We start from the raw sequence: 22145 nt of genomic DNA, 5'->3' as shown, positions 1-22145 counted from the left end.
TCACATTCCTCTCTTGAGTACTCCAAATCAATCAATCCTTCAACACAGAAGAACCTACAACCAATTGATCATATCAACTTTCCACTGTGTCATATCCTTCTCTTGTCTCCACTTTCCTTTTTTTTTTTAAAGACTGGCACCTGAGCTAACATCTTTTGCCAATCTTTCTTTTTTTCCTTCTTTATCCCCAAAGCCCCCCAGTACACAGTTGTATATTCTAGTTGTAGGTCCTTCTAGTTGTGCTATGTAGGATGCCACCTCAGCATGGCATGATGAGTGGTGCTAGGTCCATGCCCAGGATCCGAACTGGAGAGACCCTGGGCCACCAAAGTGGAACACAGAAACTTAACCACTCAGCCACGGGGCCCTTCCACTTCTTTCTGATCTAGTTTAACTACCATGGTCACAATATTATAATAATTTGCTTGCAAATACCATCAACTCCCTTGTGCTTTCCTTGCTTAGTCATACTCTCTTGTCTAAACTAAAACTCTGGTTAAACTCAATTCACTACCCTTCTTTACCTGCCCCCTTCACAGTGAAACATGGCTGGAGAAAAAACAGGCAACTTTGCTAACTCATCTCATGACCATTAAATCACAATTATACTGCAGAAAGTTTTTGACTTAAAATGATTTGACATGATTTGTCAACTTTATAACAGTGTGAAAACGACAGGCATTCAGTAGAAACTGTACTTTGAATTCTAAATGTTTATCTTTTCCCAGGCTAGCAATATGCGGTGCAACCTTCTGTTGTGATGCTGGCCAGCAGAACCAAGTCACAGCTCCCCGTCAGCCACGTGATCACGACGAGAAACAACTGATACACTTGGAACCATGTGTACTCATGCAACCATTCTGTTTTTCACTTTCAGTACAGAAGTCAAGAAGTCACATGAGATATTCACCACTTCATTCTAAATAGGCTTTCTGTTAGATGATTTTGCCCAGCTGTAGGCTAATATAAGTGTTCGGGGCATGTTTACAGTAGGCTAGGCTAAGCTATGATGTTCAGGAGGTGTATTAAATGCATTTTCGACTTCCAATATTCTCAACTTACGATGGGTTTATCAGGACATAACCCCATAATAAGTTGAGGAAGATCTGTATATTTTCCTATTTCATTCACTCTTCCACCATCCTTGATAGCTATTTCACTTACTCTGATCTCATAAAACTTACCAGTTTTACCATCCTAACTCTTAGCTGATGACTTTGTTTCCTATTTCACTGAGAAAACAATTTCCAGAAATGTCCATCCTGTGCCAGTGCCCGTTTACACTGTCTCTTCTTCTGTTACTCTCAGTGAACTGTCCATGTCCAGGCAAAGGCTAATTCCGAAACTTACTCACAAGATCTCAGTCCGCCGCCATCTACTCCTGACATTCACTGCAGCATTCTCTCGGCAGCAGTGTCAGCTTTTCCGCTCTATTGACTTATTTGCACCCACATAAAAACATGCTTCCATTTCCCATCTTAAACACTCTTGATCCCATGTCTCTTCCTTCCAGAAGTACAACAATCCTTCTAGAAAGAGCAGTTTCCAAAATCTTTCCTCTCAGGATCATTTAAACCCACCCCAACCAAACTCTTGCCCTCACTACTCCATCAAAACTGCTCTTACCAAAGTCATCAAATCCAGAGGTCAATTCTCACTTGTCATATTTATAACTGTATTTTCACAGTTTTAAAATTATTCTTCTCTCCATCAAGACTGTGGACTCTTTGAGTGGGGCGCTGTATCTCATTTATCCTATCCTGAATATTAAAAATATTTCCTTATATGTGTAATCCTCAAAACATGTCTATTTAATGAATGACCAAAGAAATTTCTTTAACATCCAGGAGCTGGAAAAACAAACTAGAGCAGACTATAATTTAAGAATCATAGATTTAGGTAGAATCCTATTAAGAAGTTTAGATGAATTTCTGACACTTACTTTACCTTCACAGATTCTTTAGATGCTTATATATCACGAGGGGACAAAACTACAAAGATGAAAATTTGAAAACAGATATTCAAAGATTTATATATGAGTACTTAAATTTCTCACAAATTCGTTTACATTGTATTATAAAATATAGTTTATTACAATGAATCCTGTAAAATGTACGAGGTAACCCTTCACAGATCAGAAATAAAGTCTGTCTTAAGGTCTTACACTTAAATATTTAAAACAAAATGGAAAAGCAAGAGTTGGCTGAATTTATTTCTATTCTAAAGAGTATTCTTAAAAATTGGTACAAAAATTCACAATGGAAGCTACACAGACTACTGTATTTTACATTTTATTTCACCAAACAAATTGCTAGGTCACGGTTCATAGGACATTTATCAAATGAAAATGAAAGGTGCCTGGCTCTAGCTGAAGTCACCTGTCCAAAATGTAATTGTTATTATCTAGATTTGACTTCAATTTCCAATCAAAATCACCAATGAACATTATAAAAATTAAGTTATAGTTCCTTCTCCATTTGTATTTCCAATTACCGCGTAAGAGCTTTTAAAAAGAAATAAAGCTGCAAGTTTCTTAGGACCAATAACAATAACTCAGGAGGAGAACGGGAATAAACGGAACCATAAACATGGATTACAGGTTCTGTGGAACAGCTTTTCAAAATTCAGTTTGAAAGTAGACAAAGCTTGGTGTTTTGGGTCACCTAGGACTCTCTTATTTAACTCACATCAGCCAGAGCTAAAGTGAGCAATATGTCAAATTAATTTGCTCAATTTTCTTTTCTCAACTTTTTCAATGCCCTTTAGGAACACCATTACTGAGAAGCTATTGTTGGCATTAACAGCATAAAACCTGATTCTGGAAGGCTGATATTGCAATAGGCTAAATATCACAAAATTGAAAACTGCACGGTACCAGTTGTTTTATCATAGTGTAAGAAAAAATAAGTTTGCAGATGAACCATTTTTGGTTGAAAAGGAAAAATGCTTCAGAATGGTTTTAATGGTGGCCAATTTATATTTAAATATAAGCAATGAGTACAAAAGGACCTCTACCTATAATTTAAAAGACCTGCTGAAACTGCTGACAGAAAAATTAACAATTTAATATTTTTGTGTATTATCTTTCATATACTAAATGCGACAGTTATAGTATAAGAAAATAGACCCTCACATATTATACTAATCTCACTGGAGCAAAGACTTCTATTTAAATAAAAGAAAACATAGTGTTAGTCATTTAAAATAACTTGGAAATGTATTATCCTTAATGTTTTCAAGTTCAGTACAAATCAAACCAATCACCAAAGCAAATATAGAACAAATGAGAGTCAAATGCTCATCCGGGTGCAATAACCAGCCTATCTTTGCAATGAACCGTGCAGAGTCTATGTCACATGAAAAATTATAAACTGATATAGTATCAATAGCAATTCTTAGAAAAACAGTTATGTCTGAGGACATAGTTTTCCTTCCATTTGCCACGGTAAGTGTCATTTGTCCTCCACATGTAAAATAAGCAGTTGTGGTTCTATTTTTCTTTAAATGTGTAGAATAAAAGATGAAGAAAACAGTTGGTTTTTGCTCATCTCTACAGACTGTCTCTGGCTAGTCAAACAGTTATTTACAAGATTGCTGCTTCTTTCCAAACTCACTGGAAAAAATATTTTAATCACCCAGTGAAGGGGAGACGTAGGCTGGACTAGCTTTTAAACATTAAGAATCATAAGTAAGCTAGATCTGACTCTATAGCAAGCTTACAAAACAACGAACTTACAAAAATGAATTCACTTCATGTCATAAACTGAGCTAAAACCTACTTGAATATATTATATTCAAAAACTCTCAGGATTGGTTTACAGCATGTGTATTCACAAAGTATATGTTGTTACGGACACAGATGGAAAACAATCAAGTCCCTTTGTTTCCTTTAAAAATAAAGAAGACATGAAATTAAACTGTGTCCTCCATGATCTACACGTTTTGAACTCTAATGTTCCGCATGTCTCTTAGCAGCACTGGTCGGTAGTTTTGTTCCAAAATTTCCATGTATTCAAAGTAATCACTCACTCGAAATCCACGCAGGGCTTCTTCCTGTCAAAAAATATGAAGAGAAGTTCATTCACTTGGGTAAAGGCACACAATTCTACGTTAATGAATTTTAAATAGTTGCATCATTTTTTTCAGCTATAGATGAGGGATTTTATGTTGCTAGTAAATGTATAATTGCTTTTTATTTAGCAAGCTGTGTATGTATATGCTAGCAAGAAATCACATCCTTATGAAACAAGGCTGTCTGTTTTCAAAACCAAAAATGCTTTACAGCTAACAAAAATATAAAACAAACTCTTAGATAATGAAATCTTCCTAATATTTTGGATCTAACAGAGTCAGTTATAGAATGATTATTCACATTTCTAATTAGTAAAGACTCTAAAGCTTATCTATCAAAGGACACTATCATATTGCAAGGAATATCTGTTCTACGGCTATTGCTCATAAAACCTTCAACAGCCTGCAATTCATAATGTTGGTACTATGCATGTCTGTACGAATTTGGAATTTAATGGTTAGTATCCCAAATGAGACGCTGAAGAGTAAAACCAGTAGGGGCATTCATTAAGAATCTTAAGAGATTTTCAGGGGATTTTATGACTATTCCTTTTAGCATCTCCAAATACCAGCTATGCAGTATCTAGCCTTCAGAGTAATAAACAAAAAAATTCTGCTGAACAAAAATCACCCTTGATTCAAGGTAATAGTATTACGTTAGTTGTTTTGAAAGTTACTAAAAGATTTGAACAATTCATGCCTTTCTGGAGATTATAGTTAAAGGCAAAAATTAATAACAAAAAAAAGTAATTCAAAAGAATAAAAGATAATATATTATCCCATATCAGATATTGTGTTAGATACAATCAGTTTATAGATGAGAGACATGAACATAGGGTAGCTAGGAAAACATCACCCAATTCTCAATAAGAATGGTTGTTTTCAAAGGCCTCAGATGTCACTGGTCACTTACAGGTTAGTAATAGATCACAGCTTGCAAATAACTTGGGAGAACATTACACTTATTTTGCCATCTATCACCTAAAATTTGGGGGGAAAGTTAGTAAGTACTTTAAAAAAATTATTATCACTGATCTATAAGGCTGATATTATAAGCTAAGGAAACTAAATGACGCTAAGCTATATACATAACATTACACCATTAAGGCCAGAGCTAATACTCCCCAGCAAAAAATTGGAACTCTATTCTTCATTCTGAAACAATTGTGACATTATCTCATCCATTCTTTCATTTCTGTTCACTCATTAACTCGTTCATCCTCATTGTTTGTAAGGTTCCTGGTTGTATACTGAAGACACAAAGATGAATGAGACAGGTCCCTGTCCTAAACAGTAACAGCTGAAGTACATATCGTGTCTCCAGTTTATGGAAAGTAACTGAATCAAAGGGAAGATGCTCATCTTATGAATAGCAGAAATATTGGGTCTTTGTAAATTTCTCTCCTATCAAAAATATTTCACTTTGTTCTCTGGGGAAAAAACAGGATCAAAGTAAGACCTATCTTACTGTTCAAGAATTCACTTTAAACAGTTCTTGCTGTAGTCATGGAACTACCTACTATGAATTTATCTATTCTCTTCATTCAAATTACATGTGATTTAGCATTGATGACCTCTTCACTAAAACTATACTTAAGTTGGAGAGGAATTATAGTAACGTGTTATTCTAACCAGACAACAAAAACCCAATGCCAGAAAAATTGTTTTAGTATATATTCATGATTTTTAAAAGAATGCCTATTGTTCATTAAACATGAATTACAATAGGAGATGACAACATTTGAACAATAACTCTAATACTTCTCTTCTGGGCAAAAATAAGCAAAATTTTTCAATTATTGTTCCACTTTAATTTAAAAATGAAAACTTCCTATGGAGAGCCATAGCTATTACTTGGTTTAAATATATTTTCTGCTTAGAATATAGTTTTTGAAATTATGGCTTCCACTTTGGATGTTAATTTTAAAATAAAGAGAAAATACCCTGCTAACTATACTGAAGAGACACTCGTAAAAATGGCAAACAAGGCTATTAAAGTCTTATTTCATAACAGAAAAATTAAATATTCATTTAAAAAGGAATGTTTGTAAATGATGTAGTTCATTATTTAAAATTCATAGGTAATTTTAGCTCTGAATAAAAGTTCAGAAACTCTGAATTCCACTTTCGGTCTTCAAAGTGGAATATTTTTCATTTTATTGTAAATGTTCTCTAATGGCCTTTTTAGTGGATAACTTTTCTCTGTAATTATGACCACTTACACTGCCAGCTTATCATTCAAGTTGTAACAGCCCATTTCCTTAGAATACTGCTTTATTATCATTTCATTTATAGACCTCAGTATATTGGACTCCATATAAAAATATAAATTCCCTTACTCTTTAAATAAGCAGACATATATAATTATCTAAGGTAATACTATCCCATTTTATATAAACAGTGCGCTATTTGTTCCATTAGAAGTTTTTTCTTTTTTGATAGGTTACCACTGCAGTGGTTTATGATTTGGTTAGGAAGTTCACTTTGAGCATAGTGCATTTTCTTTTTTGTACCTCATGGCTTTTCAACCAGCTGCCTTCAAAGATTTGCTCTCTTCATTAATTCTGAGTTTCAAATCTTGAATCATCAAAAAGCATTAAAAATTACCATTCTAAACCAAAACGTTGCCTGTGTATTCAATATTATATGACATGGCATATACACAGCTTCCCTCTCTCCTTCGTATATAGAATCCAGTTTCAAATATGTATCCACTGGTTTTCTTTTACTATTGAGAACATTTAATTAGAAGGTCCACTGAATTTAGGATCACATTTTCTAAAAAGGTAACCAGACTAGTCAGTGAAAGACAATTTGATATACTGGAAAGAGCACAGGATTTGGATTCAGACCAAAAAAGGTTCAGACTCTTCTGTGTTAGTTACTAGATGAACGAACCTGGGAAAGTTTATACTCTCTAAGCCTCATTTTCTCATGTGTAAAATGTAGACAATAACAGCATTAGGTCAGGCTATCTGAACTCCTCACCTCCTCACCATGTACATGAAGCCGTACATGATCTGGCTCTGACTCCTGTTTCACCTCTTACCATTCTTGCTCACTCACACCTTGTTCTGGACACAGTGTCATTTTGACACTTTCTAAGTGGGCACAACTTATTCCTACCTCTGAGCTCTTGCACTTGCCTTTCTTCTCATTGAGAAGGATTTTGTCAGAAGCCTTTGCATTGCTTTTTCCTTTGCTTCATTCAGATCTCTGCTGAGCCCCTCAGAGTAGCCTTCGCTGGACTATCTAAATAGCACCTCTGACTCGCTCAGTAGTAATTAAGACATTACTGAATTTTCTTGCAACTTCTCAGGAATACGCCTATAATGGGAATCAAGGTATACCTATACTTTCAGACATTATTTGTATCAGTTAAAGTTTTTAAAAATAATTCCCAGCAGATATGTTTTTAGAACTACTGCAAACCCTGTAAATTTGGAATTGAATTGAAGACAAGGCCTTTCAGGGTGGTGAACAGACACAAAGTACGAAAAGATTAAGCATGCTAACACGAAACACTTCAGTTTTATGATTTCAGGACCAAGTTTAGGTATTTTCTGATATATTCTTTCCAGAATATTTAATTATTAACACATTTGAAAGTTGATTTTTAAAAAAAGATGTAATGGTTCTTTATAAAGGGAAAAAAGTAAGATAAGTCACTTTGAGTGGATTAAATTGGAATAGAGTTGATTCTTATTAATAATCATCGGGAGGCATATAAAATAAAAGTTTACCACAAAAGGTGTAGAACTTACTTTACACTGAGGTCACTTAAAGAATTTGCGTTAATGTCAAATCTCACGTAGGAAGCATCAAATTATATAGTAAGGGTCATGTGAGAGAAGGGGTGTTGTGAACACAGCTCTGCTCTTTGCTGCTGCTAGAGATGAGCTTTTGTGTGTTGTCTGACGTGTTATATGACAAAGGATCTTCTTTCCTGGTCAAAGTGGGAGAAACACAACCTGCAAGCACTGTTTCTTCCAGTGTGTTCCTCCTGGGGTACTTGGTAAAATTAGAAGTTCCAGGGCCAATGGCCCCAAAACCTTCGAATCCATGGTGTTGGCATTCTGGACTCAAGCTCCAGAGGTAAGACTTTCACATATTCTAAAGGTTTTAAACTACTTGAGATTTTATACTAAAATCTGACAACTCAAATTTTACTCATGAAAATTTGGTTTTAGTAGGTCTGAGGAAGAGTCTAGACATAGCAATTTTAATAAGCACTCTAATCACTCTTAGGATCAGGGAAGTTTACATAGTGTGTGTGGTTCTGGATAGAACATGAAATTCTTAAACATTTAGGATAGAGTATGTGGTTCTTAAAGATTTTAACTCAGGTGAGGGGTACATGGGCATATGTGATGACTAGACAGAAGATTCGATCTTGGCTGAGTATATGAGGGAGCGGGCCTTGGTCAGATGCAACATAAGAGAATGTTCCTGATGTAGATCTTAAGTATATGCCAGGTATTCCTATGATGTGATACAGAAAGGCGTCTCAGGGGCTGGAGAAAAAAATGGGAACAAAAGTACGTAGTCTAGCTATGGACTCAGGAGAAAACTCTGTTCCCTTTGCTGCGTTCTCCACACATCTTTTTCTTAAGTAAAGAAGAAGAAGACAAGGATGAGACAGGGATGCAGAAACTCAAATAACTGCTAACTTTTTTTTTAAGCACTCACTATGTGCCAGATAATGTTCTAGAAGTATTTTGCAGATGTCATCTCATTTAATTCCTCAACAACTCTACGTGATAGGTATTATTTCACAACCTATTATACAGATGAGGAAACTGAGGCATGGAGAGGTTAAGCAATGTGCCCAAGGCTTACAGAGTCAGAGTGACAGAGCCAGAATTTGAATTCAGGTGGACTAAGTGATAAAAGGACAATGCAGAAAACATACCTGCAAACCACAGTTGACATACTACTGAACATGTTTTGTCTGTTCCCTCAGATGAATTATTTTTAATTATGTAAACTTTCATCTCTTAAAAGCTTAGTATTCAATTGGTTTTTCTTAGTCTGATCTCCATTTCTTACCCTGTCAACATGCTCTGGTATCAACAGCTGCAGTAGCAAGAAAAAAAAAAATCCCTCTTGACAATTTACTGATTGGGTTGAAATTAATCTGAGTTTTTCATAATTATAAATTGATTTTGCCATAATATGCAAGATTTAGTTGAACAATTTTAATTAAGCATTTTGAGCCTTCACAGCCTGATTTTCACTGGAAGGCAATCTTTTCCTAGCCTAACATTTCAGTGAAGTTTTTCCTCAGGTTGAATTCACAAACTAAAACCCAGATCACTGCCAGCCTGTTAGCATGCTGGAAAGGAACGCAATACAGCCGGCTGGTGAAAACGTGGGTCCCTGAATTACCGTTAAACTAACCTTCTCTAAACCTGCTTCCTTGTACATGTGTGTGTGTGTGAGAGTGTGGCTGAGAGACAGAGACAGAGAGCTGGCTCCACTAAGGCAAAACAAAACTTCAGACTTTCAAGCTCGCTGAGATATTTGAGAATATTTATTTGTTGGATGATGTTTTTCCGAAAGTTTCATGCCTACAGATTTTCTGAACCATCATCTGTCACAGATAAAAATGTTCAGGATCTTAAGTCCAAGGACTAAGCTCTTCGGCATACCTTCGGAAGTTGCCTTCCAGCTCAGTACCGATCCATCAATCACCAGGTATGGGAATAATGCAGTTAGCTGCTCTGTTATCCGACCCACATTACTGTTGTGTCTACAAGGATATTGTGAGAAACTCAGACAAGAACTTGCTGATAGCAAAGTATACCCATGGCATTCATCTAATCTAATATTTTAGTGGTTTAATCTAAAAAGGAATTTTTCTTTGGTTGGTGTTTTAATTTTGTTTTGTTGTTTTTAGTAAACCTGGGCTGTAGCAGTAAACCAAGCTAGTAGTAGTGTTAACCACCTCCGGTCTAAGAAATTTCAAGTTATTTTTTTAATATATTGATCATGAAGAATTGCTCACTGGGATATCAGAAGTATAGAAAATGAGCATAGACTGATCAATTACCTAATTTAAAATCTTGAGCCTAAACCAAAATGAATATAAGTAAGTTATTTTCTCCACACTGCATGCCTAGACAGATTTTCATTCCTAAAGTAATGCTTCTATCATGTCACTTTCTGTCAATACATGAAACTTAAACCAGGAAAAGAATTACATATTTTCAATCTTCTTGAGCCATTTCATTCTCTGAAGTTTTTCAAGATAACTCACAATAGTTAAAAACATAACATGTTTGTGGTGTTCCAATATTTTGGAAACTAATTCAACTGGGTCTGGTTATTTAAACTTATTTACAACAGTTAGATACTTGTCCTGTTTTTATATAATGATTCAATATCCTCCTTTTAAAAAGTAGCTTTATTATAAAAGTAGTATGGATGGTGCTGGCCTAGTGGCATAGTGGTTAAGTTCGCGTGCTCTACTTCAGCGAACTGATGTTTATGGGTTCGGATCCTGGGCACGGACCTACACACTGCTCATCAAGCCATGCTGTGGCGGCATCCCACATATAAACTAGAGGAATACTGGCACAGATGTTAGCTCAGCAACAATCTTCCTCAAGCAAAAAGAGGAAGATTGACAACAGATATTAGCTCAAGGTCAATCTTCCTCACACACACACACACACACACACACAAAATGGCAGTATGCGCTCATTCTTCAAAAATCTAAAAAACGCCTATACAAATATATGCAATAAAAAGTAAAAGTGCCCTGTTCTACTTTACCTCCTCTCTCCTCTCAAAAGCAATCATTATTAAATACGTAGTCAGGGAATAATGTGTAATCTATATAAGATTATTATTATGGCTGTGGCATGTAGTTATATGGAGAATTATTGATAAGTCTTCTCTCTTTGTACAAGTCGGAGATTTCACATCTGAAAGTATAAAACAATTTCCAAGGTTTAATCCCTGTAACTATCGTTGAATGAGGAATTTTTAAATCACATATTTATGACTTGGGGGATCTCCTGAGGGAAGGAAGAATAAAAATCACTTCAGTAATCAAAATTTCGGTGTTGGTTAATATGGGAATATGTGAAAAATAGTGTACATATGCTTACACACTTTGCAGACAAGAGATTACAACAGGGCTTAAAGGAGTAGTTAAAGGGGTGTATAAATGCATATTTAAGTAAACCGCACTGGATTTATCTCACAAGAAAAGTAACTGTCCACCAAAAGGGATCAGTGAACTTGAGACCTACCTGCTGAAAATGAAACAAAAGATAAAGTGAAGTCGTGGTATTATAAAGGCATTTTTCCTGATCCCTCGGATGAATGCAAACAGCAGGAGTAAGAATAAGGAGAATTTTAGCCTTGTTCCAGGACAAGGGCTGAAATGAATTCTTTGCCAACATGTTCTTAGTTTGGATTTACTCCAATTCAATTAAAATTTTAGTAATTTAAATAGGACTTAGGTAGTAAAGATAATCTTTTCCTCCCTCGCTTAAAAATTCTTTAGTTTTAAATTGATAGCACTATGCCCAGAGCACAACAGAGTTTGGGACACAATTAAAGAGGTCACCATTTGCAAACCCTATTATAATTTTTTCCTGCAGTAGTCAAGAAAGAGATAAAACTGCAATAATCACCGACATTAATCAGATTTAAAGATGATGAAATATAAAGACACCCTTCTGGCAGAAGGAAGCTAAGTGACAATCATTTGAAGAATTTAGCAATGTTTGTTATTCAATGAGAATAGAACTAAGGTCATTCACCTTTTCCTTTATATTTATTTACATTCTTTGTTTATTCTATGAACAAATATTTATTGGCCACCTACTATGTGCCAGATCCTGTTTGAGACTTTGAAAATACTTTAGTAAATGAGATAGACAAAACCACAGCCCTTGTGGAGCTTACTTATTATACAGGGGAGGACTGGCAAAAATATATATAAAACAATTTCAGTTAGTGACAAACACTGGGGGAAACCAAAGTGGGATAAGAGGCCAGAGAATTATAGGTTAGGGAATATTCAAACACAAGAGTTTGGGAAAATTTCAGACTCTGAAATCCCTGTAACTGACTACTGTAGCTGATGAAAACGTCCCTTACCGAAAAGGAGCTCATGTTTTGTCCTCAACATAATTCCCATTTGCTCAGCCACCCCTGTTCTCCAAATTACCTCTTGCAGATCACTTTTCTTTTTCTACCTAAGTTTTCCTTCTTCAGGTACAACCAACGTCTAGATATACTTTTTCATTAAGAATCTTTCTAGAATCATAAGTCTAGTGATATACGTAGGAAGTTTGAGACCTTTTAAAGTCAGTATTTATGAAATAAAAATACCTGACAGTTTGGCAATCCTAAATGATTACCGACATCTATTTATAGAAAATCATCATCAAATGGGAAATAGCTCTGACAAGTATCTAATGGTAAAGAATAAAGATAAAATTAATTTACATAGAAATTATTTGTTGACCTAGAGAGCAGCAGCAAATGATAAATGTTGGTGCACGCACGCAGACATGTGCCTGTGGGATGGTGAGGGCAGCAGTGAGAGTGAAACACACTTTAAATTCAAGGAAAGATTTTAAATTAAAGCAAATAGAGTTGGATTTCCATCTAGGATTGCACACAGGGATGTGTTTACAAATCACGTACTTCTGAAAGTCCAGAGCTTCAAGAGTCACATTACTGTGAGTGAGAAAGTAAGCAACTATATATCTTGTTTTAAAATATTAACTTATAGATGGTAGTGACTTTTTTAAAAGAGTGTTATAATAATCTTCATGGAAAAGCTTTGTGAAAATAGAAGTTTAGAAAAATACAGAATTTGAAGATATAGGAAATTATATTAAACGTTTTTAAAAAGTATCAAACCACTGTATTAACACAGTAACTTGAACTTTTATTGACCAAATAAGATACAGGAATATTAAAAAAAAAATACATCCTGTGTCATAGCATACTGGTTAAAAGCAAAGCTTTGGATCCAGACAGCTTAACTGCACATCCTGGCCCCACCACCCGCTAGCTGGATAATCTCAGGTGATTCATTTAACTTGGTGCCCCAATCCCCTCATCTCTAAAATGAGGATGATAATACTACCTATGTAAAAGGTGGTTTTCAGGATTGGATGAGTGTCTAGAAGAGTATCTGACATTAAGCACTCCATTACAGTTAGCTATTAAATCTTAACAAACACTTCCCCCGCCCGATATAAAAATACTCACCTTTAGGAACACCTGCAGATCTTGAATCTGAGTGTGCTGTAGAATGTCTTGTTGTAGATGTTTGAATATAGCTATACAGATATATACTTGATAATCAGGACCAAGGAAAACACAAGTAGTAATATAATGGCAGATTTCTATCCAATCCAAATAGTTCCAAAAACACTGAGTTATCCATTGCAGGCAAATCTAAGGAAAAAAAAAAGAGTCAGTTCATTAGAAAGCTTATAAAACCATATTTGACTCTTAAAAAACAGTCACCAATAACTCACACAAAACCAATGAAGAGCTTACTAGCATTGAATGAAAACAGACATTCTGTACATGAGCCTAACAAGGATGCTTCACCTATTTGCTTAATGCCGGAGAAAACTTTCATGGCCTCGGGACTCAGGACTTCAGGGTAACTGATGGTGTTCCCATTGCTCACAGATCTATTGCAAATGCCTTCTTTATTCACATTGTCCTCCTTTTACCCATGACATCAGTCTGCTCTCTACAGATAACAAATGCTAAGAGACTATTTTAATTCAAAGATGGAAGTTTTTTCTATCTTACCTATAATCACAGATGCATAATTATGCAGATGACAGATTGCTAAATGTTACATTAATGCAAATGGAATCAGAAAACAATTTAAACCAAATAGAATTATATAATATAAAAACTGGAAGCTAATGTACAGAATAATTCAAAAATGAGACTTTTGAAAAATCATTTATCTTACTTTTTGAATAACATTTGTTCAGAATATAAAAGCAATACATGCCCATTGCGGAAAAAATAGAAAAGTTTAAGAAAAGAATAGTAACAATGACACAGAGCTTGACACTGTTAACACTTTGGTACATTAATGATATTGGTGGAATTCTGTCTCCCTCCAAAAAATATGTCCAAGTCCTAACCCCCAGACCAGTGAATATGACATTATTTGGAAATAGGGTGTTTACAGAGGTAATCAAGTTAAAATGAGGTCATTAGGGTGAGCCTTATTCCAACCTGACTGGTGTCATTATAAAAAGATGAAATTTGGACACAGAGGCAGACACGTATAGAGGGAAAACGGTGACAAGTCACACTTGGAGAATGGAGGATTGGAGTGATGCAAGTACAAGCCAACACCCCTCAAAGGCCACTAAAAGCTAGTAAAGGGGCAGCAAATAGCTCTTTCCCCAGTGCCTTCGGAGGTAACAGAGGCTTGCCAACACTTTGATTCTGGACTTCCTGCCTCCACAATTATGAGACAATAAACTTTTGTTTTAAGCAGTCTAGTTCATAGTACTTTGATACTGCAGTCCTAGGAAACTAAGAAAATTAATTACTTTCCAAAATTTTAATCCCCTTTTGATTTACAAACTACCACTGACGAAAGATTTCCTTTATTGAACCTCTCTTACCCTACAGTTTTATGTTTTGTAGAGGTGGAGAGGTGGTCATGGGAATAGATATGGTGGTTTATCTCAGTTTGTGAAAGAAGACACAGATACACAAATTTTCCTTTTTTGCTCTATCGTTTTGTCCTTTTATTTTTATTTTTTGGTGAGGAAGATTGTCGCTGAGCTAACATCTGTGCCAATCTCCCTCTATTTTATGTTGGATGCCGCCATAGTGTGGATTGATGAGTGGGCTAGGTCCACTTCCGGGATCCAAACCAGTCAACGCCAGGCCGTGGAAGTGGAGTGTACAACCTTAACCACTATGCCCCCAGGCTGGCCCCAAGAATATATTTTTAAAAGGACAAAATGATAGGGGCCGGCCTGGGGGCATAGTGGTTAAGTTTGCACGCTCCGCTTTGGAAGCCCAGGGTTCGTGGGTTTGGATCTCGGATGTGGACCTACCACATGACTTGTCAAGCCATGCTGCGGCAGTGTCCCACATACAAAATAGAAGAAGATTAGCATTGGCACAGATGCTAGCTGAGGGCCAATCTTCCTCACCAAAAAAAAAAGAGACAGAGAGAGAAACGAAAAAAATACATATATTCTTGAGTAGTTTCTAAAATTGGATTTTAAATTCCTGATTCAATTTTTTGGGATGCTGATTCTGCTTTTAACTGCCTTTCACATGGCATATTCATTTGCTAGGGCTGCAGTAACAAGGTACCACAAACTGGGTTACTTAACAGAAATCTATCTTTTCATAATTTTCTAGATGGCAGTCTTTTCCCTAAGTCTTCACATCACCTTCCCTCTGTACATGTCTGTGTCCAAATTTCTTCTACTTATATGGACATCAGTCATATTGGATTAGGGCCCATCTAAGGACCTCATTTTAACTTAATCACCCCTTTAAAGATCCTATTTCCAAACAGTCACATTCTGAGATACTGGGGGTTAGGATTTCAACATACTAATTTTGGGGGAACACAATTGAGCCCATTCCAGATGGCATCATTGAATTTTTGTTTTCCATATATTATTCCTCACGCTAACCACTAACCTTTTGATTTCAGCCATTATGGGTATATCTTTTCATCTCATTTTCTGGTCATATTTTCTATTTTCTTATTGATAATGCCAATTATATTTTCTTCTGTTTTTTATTAGAATTCTGTTCCCAGGTATAAGATCTTCCTTTACAAATACTATGTTACCCTTCTATTATGCTCCAAAATCTTTTCAGAGACTCTGAGTTAACAGTATTGAATTAGAATATATCGCTGAATGTCTAATAATTGTCCACAGGCAGGATATATTTAATTTCTTTGTCTCAACTTTACTATTCACTTGGCACTAATAGGATTCTTCTCCCAGACCTCGACCTGGAGGATAGGTTGGCATACAGAGTTCATTATCAAACTTCCATTGTCCACCAAATACCCACATAGTGTGGTTCCACTGGACCAGGGAGAAGATCCATCCTGCTCCTACTCGATTAGACAGGTTGAAGCAGTCAGTAGCGTTTTGACTGGAAGCAGTACTTTTAATTCCCTTAATGCACTGCTGCCAGGGTTCTCTTTCTCTGTTCTTTGCTACAGCAATTAATGCCAATCAACTTATGGCCAGGCCATGTTAATGAAAATGAGAGTCTCTGGATGAGTGAAGAAGAAATAACTGAAGAATGGAAGTTAATACAATGACCCCTGCAGCCAGAGAAAGCAGCTCCCATTCACTTGTCAGTTTCAGGGACGAGTGGCAAGTGGACAAGGAGGAAGGGTCACAGCTTCTGTCCATCTTCTTTCTAGTTGGCCTTACGGTTCTATAGGCTGAACTGTGTGAAACTGCTGATCACTGACTCATTTTGACCTTTAAACCTAGCAACTTTATATGGTTCAGAGATACATGTGAAGTTAAAATGTATGTAGGGAGGTACTTATTTATCCTTCCAGCTTTAACCATATCGGTCAAAGAAAGTCACCCTAGAATTTACAATTAGTTCTTTATTATACATAGTTTCAAATGCAGTTGCAATTTTCTGGCATTTACATACATTCTAGCATTATTTTCTGTACACTGTCTATGGTTCCTCCATTAAATGGAGATAATACCTGTCTTTTCCACACATGCGAAATTTAGGAGACAGAAAGTGAGACAGAACTGAAGACACTTTGAAAACACATAAAGTGCCACATAAATGTTATTCTATAACAAAGATACGAATGTTTATTATTCATTTAACAAATATATATCGAGTACCCAATATACAACAAGCATTATAGTTTTTAAGTGAACGAAAGACATTTAGTCCCTGCTCTAGTGGCACTTACACTTAAAGGGGTGAATTACACTTTTTAAATATATGACCCTCTCACTTGGCAGAAATGATATCTCCTCTTATTATATGTGCAAGATACTTCAGGATTACTAAATCGCAATAGAATTCTAAAACACTATTCCCGTGCAAAAATGCTGAACTATGAGTCGCAGTTTTTAATCCTTGAGCTAATAACTTGTCTAACTTTATAAAATGAAAGGGTCTGCAAATCAGCTGACAGTCTGCGATTCCGACGAGACAAAGGAAACAGCATGTGTCCAAACAGACATGAACTTTTTTCCTCAACATTTTTTATTATGGAATTTTCCAGTATATATATAAAAGGAAGAAAATAGTACATGAACCAGACCCACCAGAGCTTCAAAATTTTGATTGATTCATATGTCTTGAGTCCATTTTCCTCTACAGGTTTCCTCTCTTTCAAATTTTCAAGAAAAAATAAGTTGCTCTAAATTTTATCTGTATTTTAAAACACTGAAAAGCTCAGTTATCAATGGCATCAACATAAGTTTTCATTTCATTTGTCACATAAGACAAAAATAATCTCAGAATAATACCAACACTACCACAAGCAATATGATTACTTGAAACAGTATTATTTTTGTTGTTGTTTTTGTCTTTAGATGACATATTGCTAGACACATAGTCAAACACTGTGTTTTAAAATGCTTCTCCTGAGGTTATACCACCACTCGGGTACCAGTAGGTTCATTTGATTCAGTTTGACTTTATATTCTTAGAAACAGAATTTATTTATTTAGTTGATTATTTATACTATATAAAATAGTGAAACGATTCTAAAGTAAAACTGCAAAGCAAAGTGGGTTCCCTGGCTCTTCAACTCATTTCTTCCTTATCCTTAAAAACAATCCTTTAAAAAATATGGTTCTTTCTTTTTTTTTTTTTTTTCAGGAAGATTAGCCCTGAGCTAACATCTGCCACCAATCCTCCTCTTTTTGCTCAAGAAGAGTGGTCCTGAGCTAACTAACATCTGTGCCCATCTTCCTCTACTTTTTACATGTAGAACGCCTGCCACAGCATGGCTTGACAAACAGTGCATGGGTCCGCACCCAGGACCCAAACTGGCAAATCCCAGGCCACCAAAGCAGAACGTGAGAACTTAACCGCTGTGCCACTGGGCCGGCCCCGTCTTTCATGTTTTTAACATAAGCACATTTGTACACCTATTTGTATCCCTACCCTTTCTTAAATAAATGGCGACATACTAAACACTCTTTTGTCCCACCTTATTCTCACTTAACAAAAGATCCCATATATCATTCCACAGCAACATACAGAGATATTTCTCACTCATTTTTACAAGTGCGTAGTACTCCACTGTGGATAAACCATAATTTATTCAACCAAGCCCCTAGTCACAGACACTTGCATGGTTTCTAGTCTTCTGATAGTATAAAAAATGCTATAAAAACATACATGTGTGTATGTATTTTCAAATTTTTGTCACAGTATATCTCTGGGATAGATTCCTATAAATGAGATTGCTGGATGCAACGTATGTTTGATTTTGCTAGAAATTTCCTCCTATAAGTCTCAAAATGTACTATATTTTCAAAACCAAGCAATTGAGTCCTTATAATCATTGAAAAAAATATTAGATGCTTATGAAATGGTTTACAAAGAAAGTGAAACCAATTACATTTGTTTTTATAGTTAAACAACCAGTTCCTTAGGCCTAATTATACTTTAAAACATTTAAATGGCTTTTAAGGCTTCCAAGGAAGGAAAATCACTTGCACAATATGCCTCAAAATGTATCATTGCCTCCCTAGGAAATTTTGCTCTTCAACCATACTTAAGCTTATGCCAAAGGGTATTGAGATGCAACACAGATAAACATAATAATTTTATCTGAGGTAAATTATTCCCACTTGCATCTAGATTTAAAAAGCAATTTTCAAAGAATTCCATAAGAATTAAGTTAAAAAAAAAGCTTAGTTAGAACAATTACTTATGGATACCTGATTAAGCCGAAATAGGTATGATCTATATGATCAAGTTTTGTCACTCAAAGACACTATTTTTAACCACTCTTCTGGCCTTATTTTATTTGCTCTCAACAGAGAAAGACTATTAGTAAAGAAAGAAAGAAGACTAATTTCAAAATTGAAAGATGTGGTTCCAGTGAAGTCCTTGCCATGAGGGTGCTCTACGCAAGTCAATTCACTTCACTGACCCTGAATTTCTCCATCTGTCACATGAAGAAGTTAAAATTTCAAATGAAATAAGATATGGAAACACTTCTTAGCCTGCAAAGAGTGGCTATAAATAAAAAGTATTTTTGTTGCACTTCTAGGCAAGATAATATGTCAGACATTCAAAGGACTGGAAGATAAGTTAAGCATAGATACCTTGAAGGAAATTTAACTAGTAAGAGGGAGGTAAAGGACACTTAGTAACTATTCCACAAAGCAGGATATAGATTCCTACTAGAAGAGTGGTATAGAAACAGTATCATGTACTTGCAGATGATCCAACAAGTTTCCACTTGGACAGATATTCAAGGATAAGTATATGACAAGCAAAGATGGGGCACAGGGAAGGAGAAGGCATCATTTCAAGTAGCAACATTAGTCACATGAGGAGAGGGAAAGCCTGGGAAATACACGTTTATGGATCTGACTCTAAACAAGGGGCATTTCTAGTCGTGACATTCTCCCTTGCATTTGTGTGTTTCAAAAAGCACTGTGTCAAGAAATACGAGATGATAAAATCATTTTCTCTAAACCTACCTTCATGGTGGGGGGAGAAAACGACAAATTAGAAAAACCAAGAGGTTTTTCCAGAGTACATTCGGAGGATTACCCACGTTAGCTCACTTGCCGACACAGTACTATATAATCATCAATGATATGCAGAAGGATGACCCCAAGGAATTACAAGAGATAAATCACTAAAGATACACAGCACTTCTTAAGCCAGGAAAGTTAACAAAATACAATAAGGAAAGTTTTTTAACAAAGGGTAAAACTTGTCAAAAAGCTAATTAGAACATTTGATTTTCTGTTCATTTAAAAAGAAAGACGAAAGTATATTTGAATTTCTCTTTTCTTTCCAATCTCAGTTACTCTTTCTAATCAAGAAATATATATTTCTAACTACAGTAATTTTTTTATTCTAGTCGAGCTTATTTTTACTCTAGAGATCTGTGTATTTTATTTAGCAACCTACCCACAAATCCTTCATTAATCAACCAATCCCTTAGCATCTATAACTACACAACTTCAAAAAGCACTGTTCCTAATTAGGTCAAAATGAATAAGCTTTGAAATACAAAATTTGTATCCAAATAATGACCTAACCACATATACCTACTTAGTTACTTAAGATTTGTTTCCATACTTTATAATTAGCAATAAAATGGCAAATAACATCAACCAAGCAATGATATACATTTCTAAAGGCACAAAATGATTAGTTCACATAGGGAGCCATTAAAAGGTATTTTCGTATTGCACAATTTAAGAAACATAATAAATTACTGCTCAGAGATATTGCAGTGGTTTTTATTAGATAAATCTGTTATATGTATGCAGTTTCAAATTGATAAAGATATATCAAATTGATAAAGGGATGCAAAAATGATAAAAAGATACAAAATTGATACAGTGGGGCATGAAGTAGTGCAAGTTTTTCCTACAGTCCTCGGTAGTCCATTTTTAAATTAAAGGATATATGTTAGGAACCAATAAATGATTGGAGGTATTAGACAAAATACATTGTATTAATCAAGCTTAGAATGGCAAAAAAGAATTCTCAGGAACATTCTGCTCCCTGGCTTGGATTTTTAGAATAATGGAAAGAATGGATTATTGAGCCTTTAGTAAATATTTAGGTAACTACTTCTAACCAGAATTAAACATTTGTGATTCAAAATTCCCAAAAGTGTTTGAGGTAAATACATAGTAAGAGCTAGAATTAGCCAGGGAAGAGCATTTCTTCCCACTACATACAATTTCTTGCTATGTCTAGACTTCTTATTAACTTCAGAAAATTTAAAACTTAACAGGTTGACTAACCTGATGCAAGTAAATGCAGTAAACGACATAAGGACTCTTCAAAATAAGTCGAACTATAGTCTAATTAAGAGGAAAAGATTTCCAGTAGGACAAATCCATCAGAAAGGAAGAAGTGAAACTGTCACTATTTGCAGATGACATGATTTTATATATAGAAAACCTAAAGAATCCACTAAAAACTTTTAGAAATAATAAATGAATACAGTCAAGTTGCTGGATACAAAATCAACATACAAAAATCAGTTGTATTTCTATACACTAATAACAAAGTAGCAGAAAGAGACATTAAGAATACAATCCTATTTACAACTGCAACAAAAATAACAAAAGTACCTAGAAATAAACTTGACCAAAGAAGTGAAAGATCTGTACACTGCAAACTAAAAAACACTGTTGAAAGAAACTGAAGACACAAAGAAATGGAAAGATATTCCATGCTCTTGGATTGGAAGAATTAACATAGTTAAAATGTTCATACTTCTTAAAAAAATCTACAGATTCAATGCAATCCTTATCAAAGTTCCAACAACACTTTTTACAGAAATCGAACAAAGAATCCTAAAGTTTATATGGAACAACAAAAGACCATGGATAGCCAGAGGAATCCTGAGATAAAAGAACAAAGCTGGAGATATCACACTCCCTGATTTCAAAATATACTACAAAGTCACAGTAACCAAAACAGCATAGTACTGGCACAAAAATAGACACACAGATCAATGGAACAGAAGCAAAAGCCCAGAATTAAAGCCACACATCTATGGACAGCTAATATTCGACAAGGGAGCCAAGAACATACAATAGAGAAAGGAGAGTCTCTTCAATAAACGGTGTTGGGAAAACTGTACAACCACATGCAAAAGAATGAAAGCAGACCATTATCTCACAGCATATACAAAAACTAACTCAAAATGGATTAAAGACTTGAATGTAAGACCTTAAACCATTAAACTTCTAGAAGAAAACATAGGCATTATGCTCTCTGACATGGGTCTTAGTGGCAGATTTTCAAGTACCACATCTGACCAGGCAAGGGAAACAATAGAAAAAATACACAAATGGGACTACATCAAACTAAAA

General features: G+C 35.2%; 1 protein-coding gene across 3 annotated transcripts in view; it reads right to left on the bottom strand.

The window, feature by feature from the left end:
- Nucleotides 1-261: 261 nt before the first annotated feature.
- The window catches only part of TBC1D32 (TBC1 domain family member 32), a 188844-nt gene continuing 166960 nt past the window's right edge, over nucleotides 262-22145 (bottom strand). For 2 of the 3 annotated variants that reach the window (XM_046677841.1, XM_046677842.1), the window contains 2 exons: nucleotides 13312-13500; nucleotides 262-4053 (listed from right to left, as the gene is read on the bottom strand). In XM_046677841.1, coding sequence (XP_046533797.1) covers nucleotides 3934-4053; nucleotides 13312-13500 — 309 coding nt within the window. In that variant the 3' untranslated portion in view covers nucleotides 262-3933. Of the gene's footprint in view, nucleotides 4054-13311; nucleotides 13501-17378; nucleotides 17443-22145 lie in introns of those variants that run through there. The other variant, XM_046677843.1, reaches the window with a different exon arrangement.

Source organism: Equus quagga, chromosome 11 (assembly GCF_021613505.1).
Source record: "Equus quagga isolate Etosha38 chromosome 11, UCLA_HA_Equagga_1.0, whole genome shotgun sequence".
NCBI classification, from domain to species: Eukaryota; Metazoa; Chordata; class Mammalia; order Perissodactyla; family Equidae; genus Equus; species Equus quagga.
This window is presented reverse-complemented; position numbering and strand designations above follow the sequence as displayed.